The following is a 25,271-nucleotide window of genomic DNA, read 5'->3' as shown; positions in this document are numbered from 1 at the left end:
GGAATCCAGTCAACTAAGTATAGGGTTTAAGTCGATAAACAGGTAAACAGAGTGTAAAAAGGTTGACCAGTGTTGAGCACCCTGTGTCTCATTGCAACGTACTGTATTGTGAGCTTGTAGATAGCCTATTTTCACATTCAACAAAGTATATTATGTTAAAAAGGTTATTAATTGCGAAAAAACCTCCACCGGCCGTCCGTCGGTCACACGTGCGGTCGACCGCACGTCACACGTGCGGTCGACGTGTGATGAGGTCACGATGAGTCATCTATGCCCAAATATAGATTTCTAGGTCAGATGGCCCATAGAGTTTGTGATGTCAAACCTAGCAACCCAATATAAACAAACCTGATGTCAGACCTGAAGTATCCTTTTATACCCATATATGGAGATACAGAGATCTCCATATATGGGCATATTAGAAAGCCCATATATGGGCATATACGGATGACATCAGGGATATCCATATATGGGCATAAAAGGGACAAGGGCTTACAGTTAAGAGATCTCCATATATGGGCATATCAGAAAGCCCATATATGTTCATATACTGATGACATCAGGAATATCCATATATGGGCATAAAAGGGACAAGGACTTACAGTTAAGAGATCTCCATATATGGGCATAAAGGGACAAGGACTGTTACAGTAGATATAGAGATGTCCATATATGGGCATAAATGAACAAGGTCTGACAAACACTGAGATCTCCATATAACCTATGGGAATATAAGGGACGAGGACTGTCAGCTTGTAGACCTATTTTCTAAATATTGTTGTACATTAAAAACTTGAAATGGGTCGTTCTGCATAGTACTTGGGATTTGTTGATGTAAATGTTCACATAGAGTGTAATAATTGGTAAAACAAACTTTTGGCCTATTTGTGGAGATAAGCGACCAACGGTCGCTTATCTCCCGATTAGGGAGTCTTACTGGTATGTTTATTGTTGTTTGTAATTGTATGTTTTTCTATGGACCATTAGTCTGCAATACATTCATTCATTCATCTATTCCATAGATAGGATTTAAGTGGTTAAACTAGTAGAGGCTAAACTCGTACCTACCATTATTGATGACAATTGTCGGATTGAATGCTCCCTATTGAACTGTAGTCCTAAAACAACTGATACGTATATAAGAATATTTGTTTAGTCATTCTAGCAATCTTCTTGATTAATTGGCAAAACAATAAGGGTGAAAATGTTAATGTGAAGAAGAAAAAATCTTCATCTATGATGAAGTGATTGGTGATTAGCAAAACTAATAACATTCACTTCCAAAAAAAAGGCTTCCTTCCAAAACAACAAACATAATACACATCCAAGTCCAGTCTGTTCCCATGTGACGTTGATCAAATGGATGTAACGGATCAAGACACTCTGCTGGACCACATCAGGAGAGGCAATGTTTCCATATATTAGTTAATTTGTTATTACATTTATGTACTGTTGAATTAAATATTCCTCTAACATATTATAGGTCAATAACGATGGTAAACACAGTTGTTTTTATGTAGTTCATATATTTATTTATTCTTCATTATATTTGTATTATATATCTTTTTTATTTGTACTTTATATGCTATCATTTGGACTGAAAAATCACCAACTGATTGACGCAGGGAGACGCATTGTGCATTTACATGACTTCAAGTATTGTACATGTCCATCTCAAATAAAGATGAGTTCTCAAAGCATGTCAGCCGTTTGGTGGAATTCCACTGGAATTGAATCTGACGCGCGTCGACACCATTTGTGCATTGTTGTGGAGGCACAAATTGGGCATGGGTCACTGGTGTAAAGGTGGTGTCAAATCGCTCATTGTGTCAGTAGGATCACAGATAGCCAACTGTGTCCTGAGTCATGACCTGTGAAAAGGTTCCGACACTGAAATTGTCAGCAATAATTTGGTCTTGTGTAACGTGTGCTACAGTGTAAACTGAGCAATCAGCACTTTGACCAAGTTTGGTTAGAATGTGGCTGAAATTGCTCATTAAAAAAAAAAACGGTTTCGTAATATCAAGCTGTTTATGCAGACTTTTCCTTTATTTTGACATGTTTTGCTTTGTGCTGCACCATAATGTCTGTGCATATCCTCTCAGTCAGGTGGAAACCAAAACTGTCCAAAACTGTTACTTTTCAGTATTCAAATTCAAAAGTATCAAAAGTAGCAGATCTACAAGCTCAAAACACGACGCTTCGTGTCGTGTTTCGAGGTTGTGGATCTGATGCTTTTGTGTGAAACGGTAGTATGATCAAGTAGGACATTACGAGAAAAACAAACAAAAGAAAATCACAAAAAACGAAACAAAAAAAGTTTGAATATGGAGATAGGAGGTTTCTGCTCGACAAAAACGATATGGATGTCCATAAGACTAGCTTTTGAAAAAAATATCACTTGCCCTACCTTTTTTATAGTTTCAAAGTGTCATTGAGCTACAGTAGACACTGACTGAACCCCAAACTGCTTCTGATGGAATAAAAACTAAAATAGATAAACTCATAATAAATGTTATTATTTGGTCACACGCTCTTGTTAATGCTTTTTTATAAACCCTACAGACAGACTTAACCACTTTCACTTAAAAAGGAAAATAAAAAGTAGGTAAAATAGTCCCATCTACAGTACAAGAAATAAATATGGAGATACAAGGTTTTCCCGACAGCAGCAATAAACCAGTTTCTCTCTCTGTGCCTTGGCCTCTTCTCTCTGTCTGACATTGTGACTCTCAGTGGCACCCTGGCATATCCTCTGTTCCATCACCCTCTAGTGATACAATATTAATATGGCCAGCACTTGTGTACTATGATAACCACGCATTTGTTATGACTCAATACATTTTTTACTTCACTCTAGAGCTGGTCTGGCATAAAAAAATAAGAAAATCTACAAGAAGCAGCACATACTAGTGAGGTTTTTGTTGCACAAAAGACTTTTTCACAATGCACATTTCCTCTGACAGCGTGTTTCTGTCCATTCTTGTTCTGTGACAGAATGCTCAAAACAGCACAACGGGAGGAGATGGTACAACTACTGGAGGACGCTTCAAGCTAGATGTCCTGAAAAACAAAGCTCGTTCCTCCCTCACTAGCTCTCTGGAGAACATCTTCTCACGGGTAATGTTAACAGCTACTTGACATGTTCCTAAAAACAAAATGTTTGGTGCACCATTCACAACAATATGGTGCATATTGTCATATTTTGCCTGCGGTATTTTTTATTTATATATGTTTTCCCCTCTGTCCACCCATCTCTCTGTCTCATAAGGCACATTTTCTGTATACTGCACAAAACAACATATTTTAACCCATTTAGGCCTAAAATTATTGAACGCTTTAACCAGTAATAAATAGCAGATATACAAGCTCGCAGCGCGGCACGGTGCCGCGCTGCGAGCTTGTAGATCTGCTATTTTTGAAAAAGTCGTGAAAATGTGTGCAAATCTTTGAATATATGTATTTTCAAAGCGAACGTTTGAAACTCAAATTTTGCTTCTGGGTGGTCCCTGGAACTAAATATTTTGAGATGGGGGTCCGTGGCCAAATAAATATCATTTTATTTCACATGAAAAGGTTTGAGAACCACTGACATAGTAGTCTCTCAAGAACAGACTAACTGAGCTCCAGTTAAATGAAAAGGACCTTTTCTTTGACAATGGCTGGCCAGATTGTTGACATACAAACATCGTTTTTTCAAAAAATCTTAGAAGGATTCAAAAGACACTTATGTAATCGGGTCAAAAATCGAATTTTCACGATTTTTCAAAAATAGCAGATCTACAAGCTCGCAGCGCGGCACTCGGTGCCGCGCTGTGAGCTTGTATATCTGCTATTTTTCAATAGTTAAAGCATAAAATATTGCGTCATAATGTGTTCAGGCCTAAATGGGTTAATACGCTATAAGCTAAATGTAGCCTTAACCCTCCTGGCCCTATATCGACATTGCTGTCCTCCCATGTGTTTGTGTCTGTGCCCTCTGTCTCCATTTGTCTGTTTCTGTGTCACTGTCATCAATGGGATTTGGATTGACCCATATCTGCTGCCAGTGAGGCAGCAGAATAATATCTTAGTTTAAAGATCCAGACAATCTAATAGCTCTGCCACCATCTGTTATTTGTGTCTGAGTCTTGACTGTGTAAACAACATTAGTCTGTAAACACGTTAATGGTGTTTTTAATCACTCGCTGCTTTGCGATGAAACACTCATTTTGAGATCAATTTCAGCAAAGTTATGGAGTACATAAGTGTTCGGTTTCTGACCTGACACCGACAGTTTTGCGGTAGTAAGTGAAGAGATTTGCTGGAAGACGCAGCTATAGCAATTCAGTTTCTATCCTAAAAGGATGTTAACTCTCTTCACAAGCACAGTTGAGAATCATTTCTCAAGCAGAGAACCAGGCAGACTTATTACTTACAGTCTCCAGGCTAACAGACATTTCTCTGATATTTTTAGCATCAAATCTAGAGATGGTACTGTTGTCATCAAACCAGTACTGGAGTAAAATTTGCTGTAACAAAATATATATGGTGAGGTAAGCAACCACACATCAAGCTCTCTGCAATGCATCAGGAGAAACAGGCTGGTGTTTTTCTCTTTCAAAATGTTAACACTATTATTGGGCTTGTAAGCTTATACCCTTATTGACCTAGCTTCAGCCTCAGGCATTGGTGTCGTGGTGGGCTCTGGAAGAGCATATTTACTCCATACAAGATCTTCTGGTATTCTATTCTCCGTGCAGTGAGTTCGGCTCCATTGTTTTGTTTCGCAGTTGCATTCTTTATGGAGGAAGTATGGCTGCCCCTTTGCTTGGAACCCTAACCCTAATAATGCCACACTGTTGATTAGTGACCATCCTATTAGCGCTGATGTTAGCTGAGCATCAGCATCCCGTGTTATTCCTCTTTTACCATTATTTTTCCTTATGGACTCTGATAGTGTACATTGTTGTTTATGCATCTAAAAAATCTATGAAGGAACATTTCTTAACACAAATAAAAATTGTACATTACATTTCTTGAAATACTTGTTGCTTTCCCCAAATTATTATAATTTTTGTTCTTCTTCTGCCAGCACCCTGTCCTCAAGGGCACTCAATATTGCGTTATGACAAAAATTATTATGTTCTTCTCGGAAATGACCTAACACAGACATTTTCTACTATGTGTATTTTTCTTTGACTTTTGCTTACTGTCTGTTATGTAATATGTTTCACCAGGGTGCCAGTCGAATGCGAGGCCGCTTGGGAAGCATGGGAAGCATGGGCAGCTTTGACAAAGTAAGTGTCCTTGACTGGGATTGAGAGACTTCCAAAACCTTCCTCAGGACCTCTGGGAATTCTCACTTCAGACCATGGTCTATTGAAATGATTTCATCCCACTTGTCCTCTGCAAATGGCATGTCGGTAAGCCAGCAACTGCTGTGAGGTACAGACTTAAAAAGGACGCTTGTGGCTACCAGCAGTGATCCTCTCACAAAGTTGAATATTTTTCAGTTGGGTCAGTCCCCAGATATTTCCACAGTTTATATGTATAAACATATACATCCCTAAAGACAAACAGTGCATTAGGGTGTGTGTTTGTGGAGCTGTCAAGTTAGCCATTTGGGGCTTTGCTAGATGGCAGTGGTCTCTGTTATGTCACAGCCATGCAGAATGTGAGGCGGGTGTGTGATGGCGTCTCCCCCAGGGCCCCGTTGGTTATTACAGATAGGATACAGGGAGTGCTCTGTGAATTATACTGAACTCACAGACATAAAACAGACCCCACTATGCAGAGGGAATATTTACTTTCTGGTTTGTGTTAATGTTAAGACATGATTCTTAGTCTTTTAAATGTTATTATTTGATTCAACTCCACCTCCGTTGTCTAATCCCTGTGACCGCCGGGTGAATCCGCAGAAATTTGTTTTGCACAGTGGTGGAGCCGAGTATGTAATAGTCCGAGGTTCGTTTCAGGATGCAGATCTCCATGCAGGCAGGCAGGCAGGAAACATGGAACAGGATGTCCAGTTGTGTGTGTCTGCTGAGCCATGGCTATGCATGCTTCCTTTGTGGAAGCCTGTAAACAGGACCTGACACAAGTTAACACAACTCTTTATCTTATCCCATATTTCATACAATGCAGAATACAAATACAGTATAACGGAACTTGATGATCTTATCTAGCGCACCATAGAGTAAGTGGAACCAGACAATCAATCACTGATGGAATGTCTTCTCTGATGAGCTGTGCCAGGTACAAGTCAACACGGTGTTTGTGATAAGGCATTCTGGGCTAGTGCTCATGTTCTAAGATAGTGGTGTTTTACAAATTCCAATTCAATTTTGGCACGGCTGCTTCTTGCACAATATAGGAAATGTTGTAAATATTATTGCGCCCACTGCTGCCATGTCACATCTCTAGGAGGGCGGTCTCCCAGAGTGTGAAGAGAGGAGATTGGATGGTTTTGGTTTGGAATTGAGCCATCAAGGGCCTCCCCGCCAATAGTGTGTACCGCCATGAGTCACAGGACCTCAGCGATTAGAATACAATAGATGTGGGGGCTGTGAGAGCAGGCATGAGGTTGTGATAGTAAGGCCACAAGTGTTGTGTTGAACCTGGACTGGGTCTAGTTGTAGAAGGCACTGGGCTACAGTGGGTGAGTGCAGACCTAGCGTACTTTAATGTGCCTGTATGAATTTGCATGACATCTGAGTGTAGGACTATTTAATATGCAGGATTTGGATTGAAACTAGCACCATAATTGAATGTATACTGTATGTCAGGTTGAACCAGAGACTGGCTCGCGAGGCTAGGGTGTTGAAGAGGCTATTCTACACCTTAATACAAATGTTGCACTTCTTAGAAGCTTTGCTCTTAATCACATATTATTTAAAATGTTATACAATTCATTATTATACATTTTGTTCAACTAAAAACTACTGTCAATGTAACAATGCCCAAGCAAGTAGATGAATAAAAGGAAACTAAGGAAACTCTGTGCCTGGGTGTGACTTTTAAGTGAGCATTACAAATATGAACCACTGCTAAGTTGCTAACATCAGCCACATCACTCTCACCCTCAGCAGGACGAAGAATCCCCAAGTCACTCCCCTCCGGGGTCTCCCTCTGGTTTCCCTGACGATGATGATCCGGACGCCCCTCAGTTCCGTCGGCGGGCCCACACCTTCAGCCACCCCCCTGTGAAGAAACGCATCTCCTTCGAAGGCCAGCCAGCCACCCAGGCCAAGCAACCCCCACTCCGCAGGCAGCAGTCTGTTAACGCCGAACTACTACAGAGGTATAATAGCAACAGCATCCCTGCATCCTATCCCAAAGTCACTTCCTTGTCCTAGTGTGAACCTTTAGGAAGCAGATCAACTCTTATCTCTGCTGCATGGGGCTTAGAATCTTATATTTAAAATGCATAATGAAATATCTTTGTTAGAGTTTGGTTTTGAAGACACTTAACCCCTAATATAATGCATCTATTCTGAGAAAAATCCCCCCATCGTCAGCCCCACAGTCCTTTTGAACAATAGCAACGCAGGTTTCCTCACACTCTTTGATGCTACATACTGTAGGAGTCTGAAGCTTTTCTTTGTGTAACGTGTTTGTCTTTTGACTTGTGGCCGTTTCATGTGTTTGGCTCTCCCAGCCCTGTGGCCATCTCGAGAACGCGCAGCGTCTCCGAGAGCGACTCCACCTTCAGCCTCCCCTCCTCCTTCTCCGCTCCCACTTTCCTGAAAAGCTTTTACCAGGGCTCCCTGGGCTCCCTTAGCTCCCTGACTGACAGTGGGAGTCTCAAGAGGTGAGAGGGAGGTGCACGGAGGTCACCACCCCACCCCCCGCTGAGAGCCGAAAGGAAAGGCCTGGGGAATTGACCAAGGGTTTGGGGTGTGAGGGGCGGGTTTATGTGATCGCGGCCGTGGCTATGAAAGCCATATATGGTGGCAGCCAATATTTGTTTTGTCTGGTCAAACCTTTAACATCTAGCTTCTCGTCCCTGCGTCTTTGAACCTATTCTTATCTATCTGCGGCCTCTTTTTCTGAACAGAAAAGAGTTTCCAGCTGTTTTCTCTGCAGTCAACAGGACACTTCCGCTCCCTATTTTCCCCTGAAGCAGGAGGAGATGCTGCATTGCAACGCTAGTGCTCGTGTTTAATATGCTGCATGTGAATGTGTTTCTCTGCAGGCACGGCAAAATATCACTATCAACCTATCATTAACACTTTCTGCCACTGTTATCTGACATCCCTTAACTAAAGCAGTTCCTAATCCTTTAAAGCAGGGGTGGGCAACCTTTTCGGGCACGTGATCGAGATCACTTATGCAGGGCTACAAACTAAACGTTGTCCAGACTACTACAGACTGTAAGTCGACTGAAGTCGAGAGTTCTGTCGGTTGAAAGGTGTGAAACGGTTGCTGAATGCACCTCTCCATACCGCACAAACAGTCTGCTAGTAGGTGCTTTGAACCTGCGAGCGACGCCTCACTACAACTAATGACCGAGTGTACTACACACCGCCTATTCAGCAACAGATTTCCAACCACACACACTTTCCAACGCTAACGTTGGTTTGATGTGTTAGGTCCAGCTGTTCTCCAAGGCTGGTGTGATCATCACCCAGTGACAGGCAGTGAAAACCACCATTGATTTTGCTTATTATAGGTTGCAAATAGAATAATAACAAGCATCATGTCTACAAGTAGGTCAGGAGTGGCTTATTGTCTGACCCGCTACAATGCGCTAGACCCCTGGGAGATGGATTGCTGAGGTGGAGCGCCACACCTACCATCAGCTCCCAGTACTTGCCGCACCTAAGCCGTGCTACTCATACGCTGAGTTGGCGGTGCCCGGAATTGAACCCATGACCTTGTGGTCCAAAGGCGAGAGCTCCACCGACTGAGCTAACCAGACACTAATTCATTATATCAATATTTTTTGTTATAAATCCTAACAAAGGCTTGAATTGAATTAATTTGAATAGGTAAAATAAATTCTGACTCTCTGAGGAGAAAAGTATTGAACAACAAACAATAATGGTTGTTTTTGATCAACTCGTTGATCACCTCAAAACAGATCAATCTGATCACCTGGTAGATCAAAAACTGGTGATTGCCCCACCCCTGCTTTAAAGACAGGTTTGACTTTATCAGTATTGATATTTCAGGTAAAATATTTACTGAAATATAGTAGTTGGTAGTTGACTTTCCCCTTGTTATGGTGCATTCACCCTGGAATTATCCAAAGCATTTAGACACACAGGAACTCCCATACCCCAGCCAGAGAACAGTGCCGTATGCTGTATTGGAGTTATGTATGCCTCGTTGAATTTTAGTTTTTGTTTTGCCATAACCATGTCAACCACAAGCTTCTTTGCTATTGCTTGATGCCCTGTCAAAGTTCACCAATGTGAAATTCCAAGCTTGAGACACACTGAATGTGACACACGGGTCAATGCCTTAGCTTAAACACACTGTAATGGGCAGCTCCAGCCCTTTACTTCCACAGAATGGAATTGAACGAGACACTGACACTTATGATGCGAATGTGTGACCGTGCCCTTAGGTATTGAACTGTGGTAATTATCCAATGAACATTTTAGGAACCAGGAAAAGGATTGGTTGTTGAATTTGTTATAACATCTTCCTGGCTGTGTTTGTACATTGACAGTCTAGCATTGTGAAGAAATGACAGTTTGTGTTGTAGTTGGAAAGTAAAGGTTAACATTTCTATTATGAATGACGTTCAATTCTACAGACTAGTGTAGGATGTCAATTCCTGGGGATGCTTTCCCTCTCTCACGGCAGTCCAATCCCAAAAGCTTTTGCATTGTTAATGTCACCAACAAGAGGTGAGGAGAGATTTCAGGACACTTCAGCCTGGTTAAGTCTAAAAGGCAAGGTTGGGTTACCACCTGAAAAGCTTAAACTTCCTCTTTTTCTGAACACAGCCTTATCCCACACAGTGGTGCTATTGAAGTGACTTCCTTACAACTGTTTCTTTACCTCGATTGGTATCAAATAACTGTGAAGAATTCAGATCATTCCTGGGAGAGAAGCCAAAGATGGAATGGTGTCAATTCTACAGGACTGCCATCACACCAATGTCCCAGGCTTCTTTTTGACATCACTTCCTGTTATTCACCATCCATGCTTAGATCATAACAGTGCTGTACGATCAGCATAGCCTGTCATGATGATCTTGGGATTAAAGACTTACATTTCATCTCGTCAGTGTTGAAAAGTGGATGACGTGCAGAGACATGCAGAATCCTTTTTTTTTTTTTTTACTTCTTATTTGCAATTTTCACACATGCATCCAAGTACAGGGTTCACAGTATTCATTTCAAATGTCTCTTTTCAGTCCTTTTCAAAGTTCACATGCAGAATCCTTTAATTTAAAGTACATTTTAAGTGAAAGGATCTAACAAATCATTGTACAGCACAGCAGTCTCTTTTTGTGTCTTTGAAACGTCAGTGTTGACACTCAACAGCTCCTGCATCTTGTGCTGTGGAAGCACCAGTATATGAGTTGACGTGTTAAATTGGAAGTTCAAGTGACTTTATGACCAGATACAGCTGCTCTTTGTCAAAGCTCTCTTCTCTTCCACTCTCCCCACAAAACCCACCTCTTTCCAGGAAATGAACAGACGCTCATGCTCAAAGTTGTCCTGCAATGCTAAAGTGTGCTGCAAGACCAGCCTCTGCTTTATTAATACGAGTATTGCTGTCACTTGATGTGTGGGCCGTTTTGCATGTTGTCAGCATTGGTGTTAAAATTCTTCACTGTTTCTCAGTCACTCAGGTTGTGGATGGTAAACCAGTATAAGGTTTCCCCTGTGCTGTCACAGGTGTGTGTGTGTGTGTGTGTGTGTGTGTGTGTGTGTGTGTGTGTGTGTGTGTGTGTGTGTGTGTGTGTGTGTGTGTGTGTGTGTGTGTGAGTGTGAGTGAGTGTGCGTACCTGAATGTATGCCTTCTGAAAGGGTGCTAAAGTAGTGTAAGGTGACACTTTTATTGGGTGTTGGTGGTCATTAACTGGGCTCTCTTGTCTCTCAGTAATGGGGAAGGCAGAAAGAGGACATCATCGTTCTGCAGCAACGACTCTTTGAGTGGAGGGCTTCCTCCACAGACTCCACGCAGGGTCTCCTGGAGACAGAAGATCTTCTTGAGGGTCGCCTCGCCCATGAACAAGCCCGCTGCCTCCATGCAGCACCCAGGTGTGACTCCCGTCTAGACAGACACACATAGGGCCTGCTGTAACACAATCACTACTGACATTCACCCAAGGTACAACATGATACACAAAGAACAGGTACTAAATAATCCACAAGCATATACTGTAGGAAGGAAGTAGTACAAAGCGCAAGGGGCTGTCGGAAAAATGACTTCTTGCGAAAATCTCAGCCATATCTCCTGATATCAGCTTAATCCGTTTAGCATTTGTACATGTATCTAGTTTTAGCTGATAATAAATGCCTGCTTGTTTTCGCCTAAAGCACAGTATTTCTTAGGATACTATGACCTCTTTAAACTTTACTGCAGAAGAATACCAGCTGGGAGATTAGTGTCAGATATCAGCAAAGCCCATTGAGAAAGTTTTACCAATGTATGTTTATTTTACAAAGATTCAGTACAATTAATTGTCACAAAAGGATTTTGTGTAGTACAGTACCATAGTTGGCAGTGAATTAGTGACTTTCGCAGGTGTGTAAATACCGTAATAATGTAGTTATCATGGCAAATGTAAATTTGATGTCCCTGCCAATTCCCACGCCAATACAACCACAGATCTTGACATACCAAATCCAAATGTACATTTTTGCACTTTTTATCTTTTTATATTCTAACTATCGGGTACTGTACCGCAGGGATCTACAACCTTTTCAGGCCAAGGCCAAGCTGAGAGACCCCTTCTATATTGTATAAATGTGTGATGCAGATTTTCATCGATTTCATATAGATAGATTCATATACTTGTTTGACAGCGCTGTCATCTGTCTATGTTGGATTTTGGACATTTAACCACTTAAATCGTCAATACTTAGTAAACTTGACCTTTCACTCTGTACTTGTCTTGGTCTGCTCTTTTTTCCTCTGCACCAAACCTATTTGCCTATAGTTGATCTACAAGCTCGAGAGCCCACACACACACACACACACACACACACACACACACACACACACGTTGAGAGAGAGTTGTAGATCAACTATAGATCTGCTATTTTTGGCTAAAGTTCTTCTTGGAATTGAGATGCAAGGGTTCAAGTTGTTAATTTAAAAGAATTATCCTATCACACAAGGATTTGGCGGCCCCCCTGTAGTAACTCTGAGGACCCCCTGTTGAAGACCCCTGCGGTACTGTCTACTGACATAATGATATTGATATTGTTGTAGAGCACTGTGATGGCAGAGAGCTGTTGCCACTCTCTCCTCGTGCCTTGCACCAGAGCCAGGACTCCCTCGGCAGCCTCCTCCAGCCCCCAGGGGTCCACATGACTGGGGAGAAGCCCAAGCGGAGCGGGCCTGACTACCGGGCCCTATGGAAGACTGCCATTCACCAGCAGATCCTGCTGCTTCGCATGGAGAAAGAGAACCAGAGGCTGGAGGGTGAGTTACAGCACAGGTCACATGACTTATTGAGGGTAGTCCTTGAATTTAGTAGTTTTCCGGTCACATGAATCCCGCATATAAAGAATGCTATGTTCCTTATTGCTTTAGACCATTCAGTGGCCTTTCCTGTTAACTGTAAATATCTGTCAAATGTATGTATATACTGTTGGAGGTATTTATAATTTTTGTCACAGGGGGCACTTTTAAACGAAAAACATGCACACACTGGCCTTCATTTAGCATAGTTGTTGTAAATGAAATGATAATCTAAGCATTCACATCGCCTTCCATCACTCTTCACCATACACATGCTGTAACATTAGAAGTCTTTTTTATTCTTATTGCAGCCTGCTTTCTGAGGAGATAGATATCAATAGAAAGCCCAGTTCTAGCTACCCGTTAAAGTGTCATTTGAGCCCACTGTTTATTTTGGGATGAGTCAAACGTTGCCTTCTCCCGTTGGGATTCTGGAGTGGGGCTATATTTAGAGAGGAATGTTTGGATCAGACAGACACGTGCTCATGCACACGCGAGTAGGTACATACTGACATAAACATGCTCAGTTGGTTTTAAATGTGTACAGAACTGATTCTGTTTCATTTAAAAGGTAAAGAGATTGCATTGTTCTCTGCAGCTACTGTATGTTCAATGTACAAAGGCACGAGACAGAGCTTTGGAAAATATCTCCCTCTGTTGGCCAACATCACACAGTAAACAACTGTTATGCAGTTTTGTTTTCCACTTAGCACCAACACAACTCTCCCTTTGTTTGCTTGCTATGATACCAATGCTGGTCTGAGGACCTAACTGAATAACCCTTTTGAACAGAAGGTAAGTAATATGAAAGAAACTCCCTTGGGTCAAGGGTGATGTTTTGCATGTATTTATTTATTGGTGCTGGTGAAATTATGTAGGGTTTCTCATATTCATATCAACCCTTTGTGTCTGCATGTTCAGGGTCAATCTATTTTCGGTGTGTCTCTCATTCTGTGAAGCTCTCTCCTCTATCTTGATTTTGACAACCAGCCTCCCACGTGCAAACTTTGAAAGGGTGTGAGATGAATGTGGCTTTGTAGCTTGTGTCCATAGGGGTTACCATGGGAACTGGTTATTGCAGGGTGAGAAGAAATGTCTCCACGGTGACTTCCTTGCTCTGCTGTCTGACCTCGCTTTTAATCAGTCACCTTCCATTTCACAAACACACCACTAAGAGTGCATTCTGTGTCTTTGTACCGTTTTATCTACCGTTACCCGCCTGCGTTGATTTGCTGGCCTGCCTCCTCATTGAACCTCTATGAACTGGTCGGCTGACCGTAGCCAAAAATAAACTGTTCTTCAGACTAATGACTGGACGCATAAGACATATCACCACATTATATTTACAAGTGCTTAGTTACTGAGGTTCCACCGCACAGAAAACCATGTAGAATTTAAAATGTATTTTGTCTGCCCTTCCTCCATTTGCTGACCGTGCGCTAGCGAGCCGAGACGAACTGCACATCCGTAAGATGAAGCTGGACTATGAAGAAGTAGGCCAGTGCTCCAATGAGGTCCAGGCATTATGGGAACGGAAACTGACTGCGCCTGGCCGAACCACAGTCCCACAGGACAAGGAGGAGATGTACAATGCAATCTGCCAGGGTGAGAGAGCTGTTTTGTGTGTGTGCGCGTGCATGTGAGGGGGCTAGAGCAGGGGTCTTCAACGTTTTTTTGGCCAAGGATCCCTTTGTCGAGAGAGATACTTCTCCCCTCTACTCCAAACCTCTTTGCCGAAAATAGCCGATCTACAAGCGCACAAGCACGAGGCGTTGTGAGCTTGTAGTTCTGCTATTTTTGGCTAAAGAATCTGGCTAAAAAGGAGATTTTTATTTTTTATTTTTTTCTATCACACAAAGATTTAGAGGACCCCCTGTAGTAACTCTGAGGACCCCCTGCGGGTCCCGGACTCCCTGTTGAAGACCCCTGTGCCAGATGGGAGGCTCTCTCCATTCCGACATGTCGCCACTCCGAAATTGACTTCTTATTGTCGGAGTGGCGACACTCCCATGGGGGTTCGGTTTAGGGTTAGGGTTAGAGATAGGGTTAGTGTCGGAATGGAGACATGTCGGAGTGGAGAGATGCACTCGTGCCAGATAGTGAACACACATGTGTTTGTACATGTGTGTGCATGTTTCTTTGCACAGGGGTCATACACGTGGTAAGTGCATTCCAGGATCACACCTGTTCCCTGTCTGTGTCTCCAGGTGTTCCTAAGAGCAGGCGTGGGGAGGTGTGGCTGCTGCTCTCCCACCAGCACCGGCTGCGCCACCGTCTGCCCCTGCGCCAGCAAGCCCCGGACACCCCCTACCAGGACTTGCTGAAGCAGCTGTGTGCGCAGCAACACTCCATTCTGGTTGACCTAGGTGTGCACAGCACACAGCACACACAGGTTTCATGCAAACCTGATAAAAGTTTTTTTTTTTTTTTGTTTTTTTTCCATAACACCCTGCCTTACTTACTCTGTCATTGCAGTTATTTTTGATAGGAATAACCATCCAATTAGACTGAAATCTGTCGAGGTGCCAACTTGCACCTTGTGCTCTCGTGGCCATATATGGCCTACTTGTGTGCCAGCAGAGTATGCATGTATTAGCCCTATTCACGACCCGCCCACTCAGCATCCCCCGGGTGCTGAAGTCCCGTTTTGAAGGGGAAAATCCTCCTATAAGCCTACTATAGCACAGACATCGCAAATTTAATGCAATTTCCGAATAGCAAAGTATAAAATACGGCTAGCATGATCAAGAACACAAGATAGTAAACGGCACAAAGCATTATAATTTACTTTACTGTTAGAAATAACGATTTGTTGGCTTTAAGTCCAGCTATTTCTGTTATGTTTCCCCTTCTAAATTGAAGTCAGCACCCGGGGGATACTGAGAAACGGAAGTAGGTGGGCGGGCCGTGAATAGGGCTAATTGCTATCAGTGCTGTTCAGTGCTGTCTGTATGTATGTGGGTTAGTTGGCACTCTGCTGAGATGCCAACTTGCGCCTTTTTAAACTATATCCGATACCACTTGTTGATGTTGACGTCACCAAGTTGGTGACGTCACCCTGTTTTTTCAAGGGTTTTCCCATTGGATGACGTAAACGCAGACAGACATCACCACATACAGAAACACCAAACGCAGTACTTGCACATTCTGCTGGCCACTCTAATCAGTTAATTCTTCAAAAATATGATGTACAAAGTAGGAATCATGCATACAACCATATAAACATATACTGTACACTTCAAAACATATATATGAAACAGTCGTTTATTTTTATGCTTGCAACAACTGATGGAAAATTACATCACCCTACAGTACCTCACAGGGTCATGAACAATGAACAGTGAAACTGTGACCTCTCTTCTCCCCCAGGAAGGACCTTCCCCACTCACAAGTATTTCTCAGCTCAGCTGGGAGCAGGGCAGCTGTCCCTCTACAACCTGCTGAAAGCCTACTCTCTGCTGGACACAGAGGTAGTCACTCACCAGAGAGCAGTCATGTAGGCCTATGTGTAGTCGAGTAGCCCTGTCTGTAGCTCAAGAGCCTCACATATCTCTCTTGGCCATGGGGGAGTTTCCTTTGCATGAACGAAAGATATTTAGTTTCCCATGAGGTACAGTAGATGCAGGTTCAAACCCATGTCGTTACATAATTTGGACATGTCAAGCAGCTGTTGGAGGAAGTTGTGTGCCAGAGAATTGTGGGATTTCTGGGAAATGTTTTGATCATTCAAAGCTATCCATGAGTTGAGGTGGGATGTCTGAAGACCTCTCTGCTGCCACCCAGTGGTGGTTAGTGTGCAAGTGAGCAGCATTCAGAGCTGTTGGGGTGCAGGTTGCCATGCACCATTGCACCCGCAGGGGTTGACACTAAGGTCTCAGAGGCACTTGCCCATCGGGCAAGTACAGGTCATGTTCTACTTGCCCGAAGGTCATGCCCACTTGCCCGAAAATTAATTGTCCATTATAAAATGATAGGTACAATTTTAATTACCGCTCAATTTAACACTTATTTCTTTACTTTCTGGGGCTGTGCGAGAAAAAATGTCAGACTTCAATACCTCCAAATCCAAATACCTAATTCCTACATACTTTAGCTATGATTGAATATGTCTATGGTTTCACACTTGTTATTTTTAAACGTAGCAACAGTAATACAAAAAAACAGCACATTATAGGTAAATAGTGTTCTTATTTTACATTCCACAGACCAGAAGACAGCGCAGTGGCCACGTTCAGGTCTTTAGACAGATATCTCGTGTTGTGTTTATAGACATTTGTGTCCCCTCTCAAATTGCACTTGCCCTGTCGGGCAACCTGAAAGCCAACTTCACCTGCCCTGACGTTTTATTTACCTGCCGGGGGGAAGGTGGGCAAGCCTTAGTGTCAATGCCTGCGCCAAGCGCCTATCTCTTTTGAAGAGGAGTTCATCGCATTATGTACAACTTATGAGAGTCAATGGGCAAAGTTTATTGCGTACCACAAGGCTGGAAAATCATGGACTATCAGTAACTTTAGTTAATGTAATCTACATTTTATTGCAGATTATACATTCTGCTTGGGGATCCTGGTGGGTTAGGGAATTTGAGGAAAAGCTGACAATAACAAGGATAAATCGACATTCCACTTGATAAACATTTGTTTTAGATTTTTTTTTCTCTCTCCTTTTTTGTGTGGCTTTCTGCCTTCATTTTGTTTGTACAGTTGAGATAGACGTAAGCATGGAGAGAGAGAGACAGGGAGTGACACGCAGCAAAGCTTGTTGGGCTCGGGAATCGAACTTGTGACTCGCTGTCAGGCTGCTTTAGAGTCTGTATGCGCCTTAACCACTAGTCCAGTGGTTCTCAACCAGTGATCCGGGGACCACCAGTGGTCCTTGAAGGGACTCCAAGTGGTCCCCAGCTAAATGATGGAGATATAGATCTTTAACTCTTGAGAGTGTAAATTGAACCGTTACGGGTCCATTTGGTTTAATTTTATGCTCTCAAGAGTAAAAATATTGTTAAACATTTGCATTATTTACAAGAACTCTACACAATTAGAGAATGTAGAAGAATTGCTATTTTGATCAAGTTTGCCTGTTATCTCTCCTATGGTAGAGAAAGATATCTGCAATAAAGCAGACAGCCCGCAACACTCCAAGTTAGATGAAGGCTTTTAGGTGCACGGCTCAATAAAGCATAATGAGAAAGAAGTAGTCGCCAGCACTCAAGGAATATCCTTTTTACATGATTTTATTTACCTCAATGGACAGTGTACGGACGCGTTTCAGCCCTTAGGCCTTCCTCAGCGTTGCATCAACGCTGAGGAAGGCCTTTCTCATCTCTCCTATGGTACCACATCATTACAGCAGGGAATTCAAAATCGTATCCAACGCTAACAAGATATAAGTTTTGGGTCTGAGAGGCTAAATCTCAACAAGTGGTGGTCCGTGGCTCAAATGCCGTATAAATAATGGACCTTGTTAGGAAAAAGGTTGAAAACCACTGCACTAGGCCATCGGCCATTATAGACCTTGACTCTAGGATGTGGTCCAGCCACATTACTGACTCATAGATTAATCATTGTTTTGTATTGCACAGGTGGGCTACTGCCAAGGAATCAGCTTTGTGGCTGGTGTGCTGCTGCTCCACATGAATGAGGAGCATGCCTTTGACATGCTCAAGTTCCTGATGTATGACCTGGGATTCAGACGCCAGTACAGACCAGACATGGTCTCTCTACAGGTACATGTATGAATGATTGCACTGTAATTCAGTACATGTACAGGTGTATTACAGTACATGTACAGTATGTAGCAACATATTTGTTTTTGTAGGCTAATTTTTGAATAATATTGTTTTTCAGAAGACTTAGGTCAGGCCTAAATGGGTTAAATTTCAAGCTATTCAGAATCGTAGTTACAAAACATGCCTACATTTCCTCACTTTCAGGGAGTCAAACTGAAGCCAATTCAGGCGAGTTTTGCACTTTAAACCAAACGCATTGATTATGAAGTTAAAGGAGGTGTGCCACTGGAAAGATAAAAGTATAATCTGATTATCACGCTCACATTTCTTTTCAAAGAGTGAAGGATTAGGAATTCAGTAAGCTATCAACAACAAATAGTAGCCTGCCCTAGTAGTGTACGGGTGTCCCCACCCCTTGTACAAACCACAGAGAACGGCTTGCTCTGTTAGTTTCAGCTATGTAGTAGCTGACCTCACAGGGTTAGAAGCGTCAGCAGGCATGGTAATGTTTAATCTTCATCAGGTAGACATTCAGCTAACCAGTGCCCGCCTAGTTCTTGCAATGTGCTACCATTGCGGTATTTAAAGACCAACAGTATGTTCATATTCATAGAGATAGGAAGTTTCTCCATTGTCTCTTCGTGATTATTCAGTGCGAGCGTGTTACGGTAAAGTGTATTATTACTCTTAACTGACAGTAGTTGTGTTGACAAAAGGGTGTGTTTCAAAGTTGATCTAACTTCTGCTTCCCTTTTCATTGTAAACAGTCTTAACATGTTGTTAAAGCCTTGAATCGTTTGCACAATAGCTGTGAAATGCTTTGTCTCTGCGCCTGTCTGAGCAAGTCTCTGACAAAACTATGTTACCGCTAAATTCGTCTCCTGGCCATGTAAAGGCTAAATGAGTACTTCGATTTTTTTTCCTTCTCTGATATCGTTTGCCCTGCCGATCCAGATGTACCAGTTTCTCAGTTGCATTGACTGCTTGTGCTGACCTGTGCCGCCGTCTGTCTACATATTGTTTCCGTGTTTGTGCACGTGCCATTTGCAGATTCAGATGTACCAGCTCTCTCGCCTGTTGCACGACTACCATCGGGAGTTGTACAGACACCTGGAGGAGCACGAGATCTGCCCCAGCCTCTACGCCGCCCCCTGGTTCCTCACACTCTTCTCCTCCCAGTTCCCCCTCAGCTTTGTCTCCCGTATCTTTGGTATGCCATAGGAGGCAGGCCAGGCCTGGTCTTTAAAATTTCACTGTGTTGCTTGTATTTTACTGTTTAAAATGTCACTGCATTGGTTGTGTTTGTACTGTGTTTCACTGCTGTCCTTTTCCTTTTCCTTTAGATATACTGTTTGTCCAGGGGACAGAGGTGATCTTCAAGGTGGCCCTGTGTCTCCTGAGCAGCCACGAACGGCACATAGTGGAGTGTGACGGTTTCGAGGCCATCGTGGATTACCTAAAAACTACCATCCCTTCACTCACTCAGCCTCAAATGGAGCAGACCATCACCAAGGTACTGTGAGAAGGAGCTGTGGGGAACTGAGTCTGTGGTGATGAAGCAAAACTTTGCTTCATCACCTAACACTAACATTGCTCTGATGGTGACCTGAAAATCAGGAGTGTCTGATGGCTGCCTGTCTGAAAAGAAATAAAATCATAAAAAACATAAATAACCCAGGTTTGACACATCCTCTGAGCCGTGTTTGTTCTTTTGCCATAAAGGCCAAGCACAAGAGTGTCCTTTATTGCAGTGCAGTGCCTCTGGGTAACAGTAGTATTGCACAGTGTATTCAGCTCTGCCTGTAAAAACAAGAGTTCCATAGGGAGCCATTCTGTTTTATGGCGATAATAATCCATTTTTCAAAAAAAGAAAAGAAAAAGCACATGACGCATCATGGCTGGGGGCAATGTCAGGATGTCACATGATTGTGATGCGTTTTTATGTACCCCCCCACAGTGTTGCTGTGTCATAAATATGCAACAGTTATTTTCGTTGTGTAATTCCTCCAAATTGAAATGAGTGGATAATTACACCATTCAGCAAATGAGCATATAGATGCCTTTGGGTGGAGCACACAGAAGAAAGCTGTTGCAACTCTTCCTTAACCACTTGAGTATTGATGGCGTATAAAGTCTCACTGTGGGGACCTGTGCGTTGCCAGGTACTGGAGATGGACATTTCCAAGCAGCTGCACGCGTACGAGGTGGAGTACCACGTCTTGCAGGATGAGATGGTGGATGCCGGCCCTCCGTCTGATGATGCCGAGAGGCTGGACAAGATAGAGAAGACCAATGTCCAGCTAAAGAAACAGAACATGGAATTGCTGGAGAAACTGCAGGTGAGAAAGAGCTGGACCACATTTTCCATGGCCCTCACTAAAGAACCAGCTTCCCTTTTGCTCTTTTGGCTACTGTCCGTGTCACGTTTCAGTGAACTAGGAAGATGGCAGAAAATACTCAGCATATCATTGATTGACGCGTAAAAGATATTACTGAGTGAGTTGTCAGTCTGTTTAGAAATGTCTGACAATTGTCCCTCTGTTGTTTGGATAGAAGGGTCTGTCATACTGTGTGCAGGGGTCATCGCCATGTTGGCTTGTGGTGGACATTTTGGCAAAGATTCCAATTTTGCCACGGACATAAAAATAATATTACCAGAAACACAAAGAGATAGCCCTGAATGACCATGAAAGGACACTGTAACCTAATGGACCCTACAGGTCCATTTGGTTCCATTTGTACACGCTCAGAGTTATGGGGGTCCTTGCCAATAGGTTTTAGTGGACTCATAATAATGTGTTGTAGTAAATCAGTGTCGTACATATTCTGAAGAAAACCTAGAGACTTGACATTCAGTAATTGGGTATTATGATAAAAATAAGAAAATTATAATGGTGTGTAAAACAGAAAATCTAATTTTTGCCACAGACAAGGCCATGTCTTTGCCACGGACACATTTGTCCATGTACGGACATATTGAAGACCCCTGCCAAACTTTTCTCCAACAGTCTCAAGACTTCCTCCAATACTATCTCAGACCACCCATAGATGGCACTAAAGTACAATTATTTAACGTGTGAGAAAAACAAAGGAATGAAATGTTTTTCTTTCCTTGTAAATGTTTCTTCCATTTGGCTCAGTGATAATGGATGAATCTATACAGTGGGACAGTGACAGCCACAGCTGAGGGCCTAATCATTGATCCAGATCAGATAATGCAGCGAAGTGCCTAATGATAACAGGGGAGAACAGACAATCCTGCTCTGCCTCCGTTAACTCACAAAGCCAAACCTTGCTAAGGACTCGGACTGATCCTGTGGTGTTAGTTGCTATTGGTACAACATATCGTCACTGTTGGGCGGAAACCTTGTATATCCAAAATTGTTACTTTTTAGGACATGGGGAAGCTGTGTTCCAATGGATTCAATGTAGTTATTTGGTCACAAGCTCTTTGTTAATACTGACATATAATAATAATAATAATAATAATAGTTACCTACTTCCTCCCGAGGGGGAAATTCAGTATATTCAGCCCAACCCAGCTGATTCGCTGCCCACAAGGAGCGCGTGAGCAATTAGGGCTTGAGAGTCTTGCTCAGGGACACACATCGACATTGCTACCCTGGCCTGGAATCGAACCTGGGACAACAGGGGCTTACTACTACTACTTTTTAAAATATTTATAGAACCGCAGACAAACTTTCAACCTGGTGGTGTCCCTGTTTTGGGCATGTCATTGTAGGCAAAGATATTCAAATATAAATTTAAAAAAAAACATGTCACATATCATGCCAAGTTGTGAACTTGTAGATCGTCTATTTACAACATTTTTTAGGGATATTGTCGTACCACAAAATATACTATAGAGAGTTGATTCATTTATAAAAAAAGAAAAAAATACAAATGTGAAATATGGATATGGAACGTTTCAGCGACTACTGTATGTAAAAAGTGGTTCACCACAAAGTCAATTGCAGCTAAAGTACACCTGATTGCTTTGATTTCCAAGACACTTGCTGGTGGAGTGCTTGATAAGTATACGTCCACACCAGGGGGCGTCACAAGGGGGGGGAAGTGGGACTGAGTTACTAGGGCCCAAGGTGGAGGGGCGTTAGTTATTTTATACTTAAGCTATTGAAAAATAGCGGATATACAAGCTCACAGCGCGGCACCGAGTGCCGCACTGCGAGCTTGTAGATCTGCTATTTTTGAAAAGTTGTGAAATATGTGCAGATCTTTGAATATATGTATTTTTTTTTTATTGCATTTTTTATTTGTTTTAATTTTGCTTCCTCGGGCGTCCCTGAAGCTAAATATTTTGAGATGGGAAACAAATATTCAAAGACAAAGAATTTTCAAAATAGCAGATCTACAAGCTCGCAGCGCGGCACTGAGTGCCGCGCTGTGAGTTTGTATAGCTGCTATATTTCAATAATTAAAGCACAAAATAATGCGTAATGATGCGCTCCCAGTCTAAATGGATTAAACCCCCTCCCCTATGAAGAACATTCATGGGGGGCCCGCAGTGAATCCTTGTACCCAGGGCCCAGGATTTGGTGTGACGCCCCTGTGTCCACATACCTTATAGCTCCCTCGCTTCCTGTCACACCCCTGCACTAGGCTGGCTGTGTACCAGCACCTCCCCCTACATTTAATGAGCTAAAGTGTCCTTGTCCTCCAGGCGGCACGGCAGAAGATCCAGACGTTGGAGACAAACGTGGAGGGCTTCCTGTCTCGGGAGAGCAAAATGAAGCACATGATCCGCTCTCTGGAGCAGGAGAGGGCAAATCACCAGAAGACCATTGAGCGTATGCGCTCTTGCCTTCCTCCTGATGCCCTGGCAGATGTGGAGATGACCCAGATTAAAACGGGGCCCAACGGAAAAGCCAAACCTGCCACCAAGAAGCCCTGATGGCTGCCTGCTGCTGGGGTAACAGACAGACAGGCAGATGGACATGCAGACAGTGACTGTAACACTACCGAACAAACCAATATTGGTTGAATAACTGAGAAATTCTGATTCTGAAGCAGGCCAGTGAGGCCCCGACGTCTATTTCATTGTTGTTTGCTGCACAAAAAGGACAGGAAGGTTCTCATTAATGTGTGATGTCTGGTGCCTTTAGACAGGCAAAGTGTACAGCAAATATCTGTATGCTATTAGTCAGCAGACAATACTCTGACTGTGGTGGGAGTACTGCTTCAATTATATGAGCCCTAGACGGTGCTGTTAGTGAACCAAAGCCCCTCCCTCCCCGTTCTCTCAGTCTCATCCGTTTCACTGCCAGTTACAAGGTAAAGACTGAGATGCCCAACGTTGCTATTCATCTTTGTGAGTAATCACTGGGCTGTTTGCTGGTTCTGCTGAAAGTGAGAAATGCGTCTCCTCCTCCAGTCTTTCATATGCACTGCCTTTACTTTTTCACAATCACTTTTCCCCTTTTCTGTAGCACTACAGAAGTGGCCTGTTGGCCAACAATCCTTCTGGCTCAAAGGTAACTGTTAGGCCTATAATATTGGGAGATAACCCCAATGTCTGTGAACTCCCTATGACTGTGTATGCGATTGACAATGCAACAGGTTGAACACCCTGCTTTCTAATCACCATGTTTTTTACACTTGAAAATGATGTGAATGTAAGATCCCTCCAAAGAGTTTTGCAACCGTCTCATGTTGCTTGGGATGGCAACATCTTGGGCACACGTCTGCTATGGACTCTTCGGGATGTGTTCGTGTGTGTGTGTGTGTGTGTGGGGGGGGGGGGGGGGGGTTGGGGGGGATACCTCTCAGTATCACACTACAAAGGGACTTCTTCTAGCTGCACGCTTACGTGTGAGGGAACCAAATACTTAGTACTCCTTTCGGCTGCTTCTCAGGAGGAAGTGCTTCGCCCCAAAGCCCAGGCAGGATGTGAGGTTGTCTGCCTTCTCAGTTTCCTGTGTGACTGACCGAGGTGTCGCCTCGTCGTCTTGGCTACAATCAGACGCTTAGTGGCAGCCTCTTGCTCAGATGTCATCAAGCTCTGCGAAAGCGCTAAAAGAACAGAATAAGAAAGGATCTTGAATAGAAACGCTATGCCTCAAACGTTCGCTAACCTGATAGCCTTCACTATGTAAGGCAGTTTTCTAATATATTATTTTAGACCGAGATAGATCTAGATTTGATCATTCTCATCATCCTTTACTCCTATCCTTCCTGTGCGGGGGGCCTATCAGCAGACAGCCTTTCTCTGTGAGGTTAAATGATGATGTTGTCTTGCTCAAGTCTAGCAGGCAACCAGTGCCTGTGGTTATGTTGCAGTTGGTCACATGGGCTTGCGCGTGTGTGTGTGTGTGTGTGTGTGTGTGCGTGTGTGCGCGTGTGTGTGTGTGCGTGTGCGTGCATGTGTGTCAGTGCACACAGTGATTGAGACAGAGAGAGTGAGAGAAAAGCCAAACAGGAAATGTGAAGAACACAAAGTTGTTCCTCTCACTGTCTCTCATGAGAGAGACACTCGGATGCGTCTGACACTATAGGTCTACTTGATATAACATACACACAGATATTGAACAGGCTGACCCAGTGGACACAGAGTTCAGATAATGTTCCATGAGTGTCTTGGCACTCTCTCCACTCAGTTTGTTTCATCCCACCTCTTTGTCTGACTCATCATCTCCAGTGATTTCTGATTTAAGCGAGAAATACGCTCAGACTCGGCTCCATTTTCATCCAAAGCGCCTGTTGTCCAAGTCAATGTCTGTTTAAAAATAGTGTATTGTTTCATGGCTGTCCATCAAATCGTCCTGCCATTAATCACTTTGTATGAATCAATTTTAAGCACTTCACTGCTTATTTTCTTGCTTTCTTTTTTGTTGCTTTGGGTAAAATATATAGTCAGGAAGCTGAGGTGGAAATCAAACAGGTTATGTTGCCATAA

General features: G+C 43.0%; 1 protein-coding gene across 2 annotated transcripts in view; it reads left to right on the top strand.

Annotated features, from left to right (window-relative positions):
* Positions 1-24,090, top strand: part of tbc1d4 (TBC1 domain family, member 4) — a 44,169-nt gene extending 20,079 nt beyond the window's left edge. The window contains exons 10-23 of one of the 2 annotated variants that reach the window (XM_080753392.1): positions 2,998-3,120; positions 5,220-5,279; positions 7,068-7,282; positions 7,640-7,792; positions 11,044-11,204; positions 12,382-12,594; positions 14,077-14,238; positions 14,841-14,999; positions 16,003-16,103; positions 18,212-18,355; positions 19,409-19,568; positions 19,702-19,871; positions 20,521-20,697; positions 23,040-24,090. In XM_080753392.1, coding sequence (XP_080609518.1) covers positions 2,998-3,120; positions 5,220-5,279; positions 7,068-7,282; positions 7,640-7,792; positions 11,044-11,204; positions 12,382-12,594; positions 14,077-14,238; positions 14,841-14,999; positions 16,003-16,103; positions 18,212-18,355; positions 19,409-19,568; positions 19,702-19,871; positions 20,521-20,697; positions 23,040-23,270 — 2,229 coding nt within the window. In that variant the 3' untranslated portion in view covers positions 23,271-24,090. The remainder of the gene's footprint in view (positions 1-2,997; positions 3,121-5,219; positions 5,280-7,067; positions 7,283-7,639; positions 7,793-11,043; positions 11,205-12,381; positions 12,595-14,076; positions 14,239-14,840; positions 15,000-16,002; positions 16,104-18,211; positions 18,356-19,408; positions 19,569-19,701; positions 19,872-20,520; positions 20,698-23,039) is intronic. The other variant, XM_080753393.1, reaches the window with a different exon arrangement.
* The last annotated feature ends 1,181 nt before the right edge of the window (positions 24,091-25,271 follow it).

This window comes from Nannobrachium achirus (assembly GCF_963921795.1).
Source record: "Nannobrachium achirus genome assembly, chromosome: 22".
Classification (NCBI taxonomy): Eukaryota; Metazoa; Chordata; class Actinopteri; order Myctophiformes; family Myctophidae; genus Nannobrachium; species Nannobrachium achirus.
This window is presented reverse-complemented; position numbering and strand designations above follow the sequence as displayed.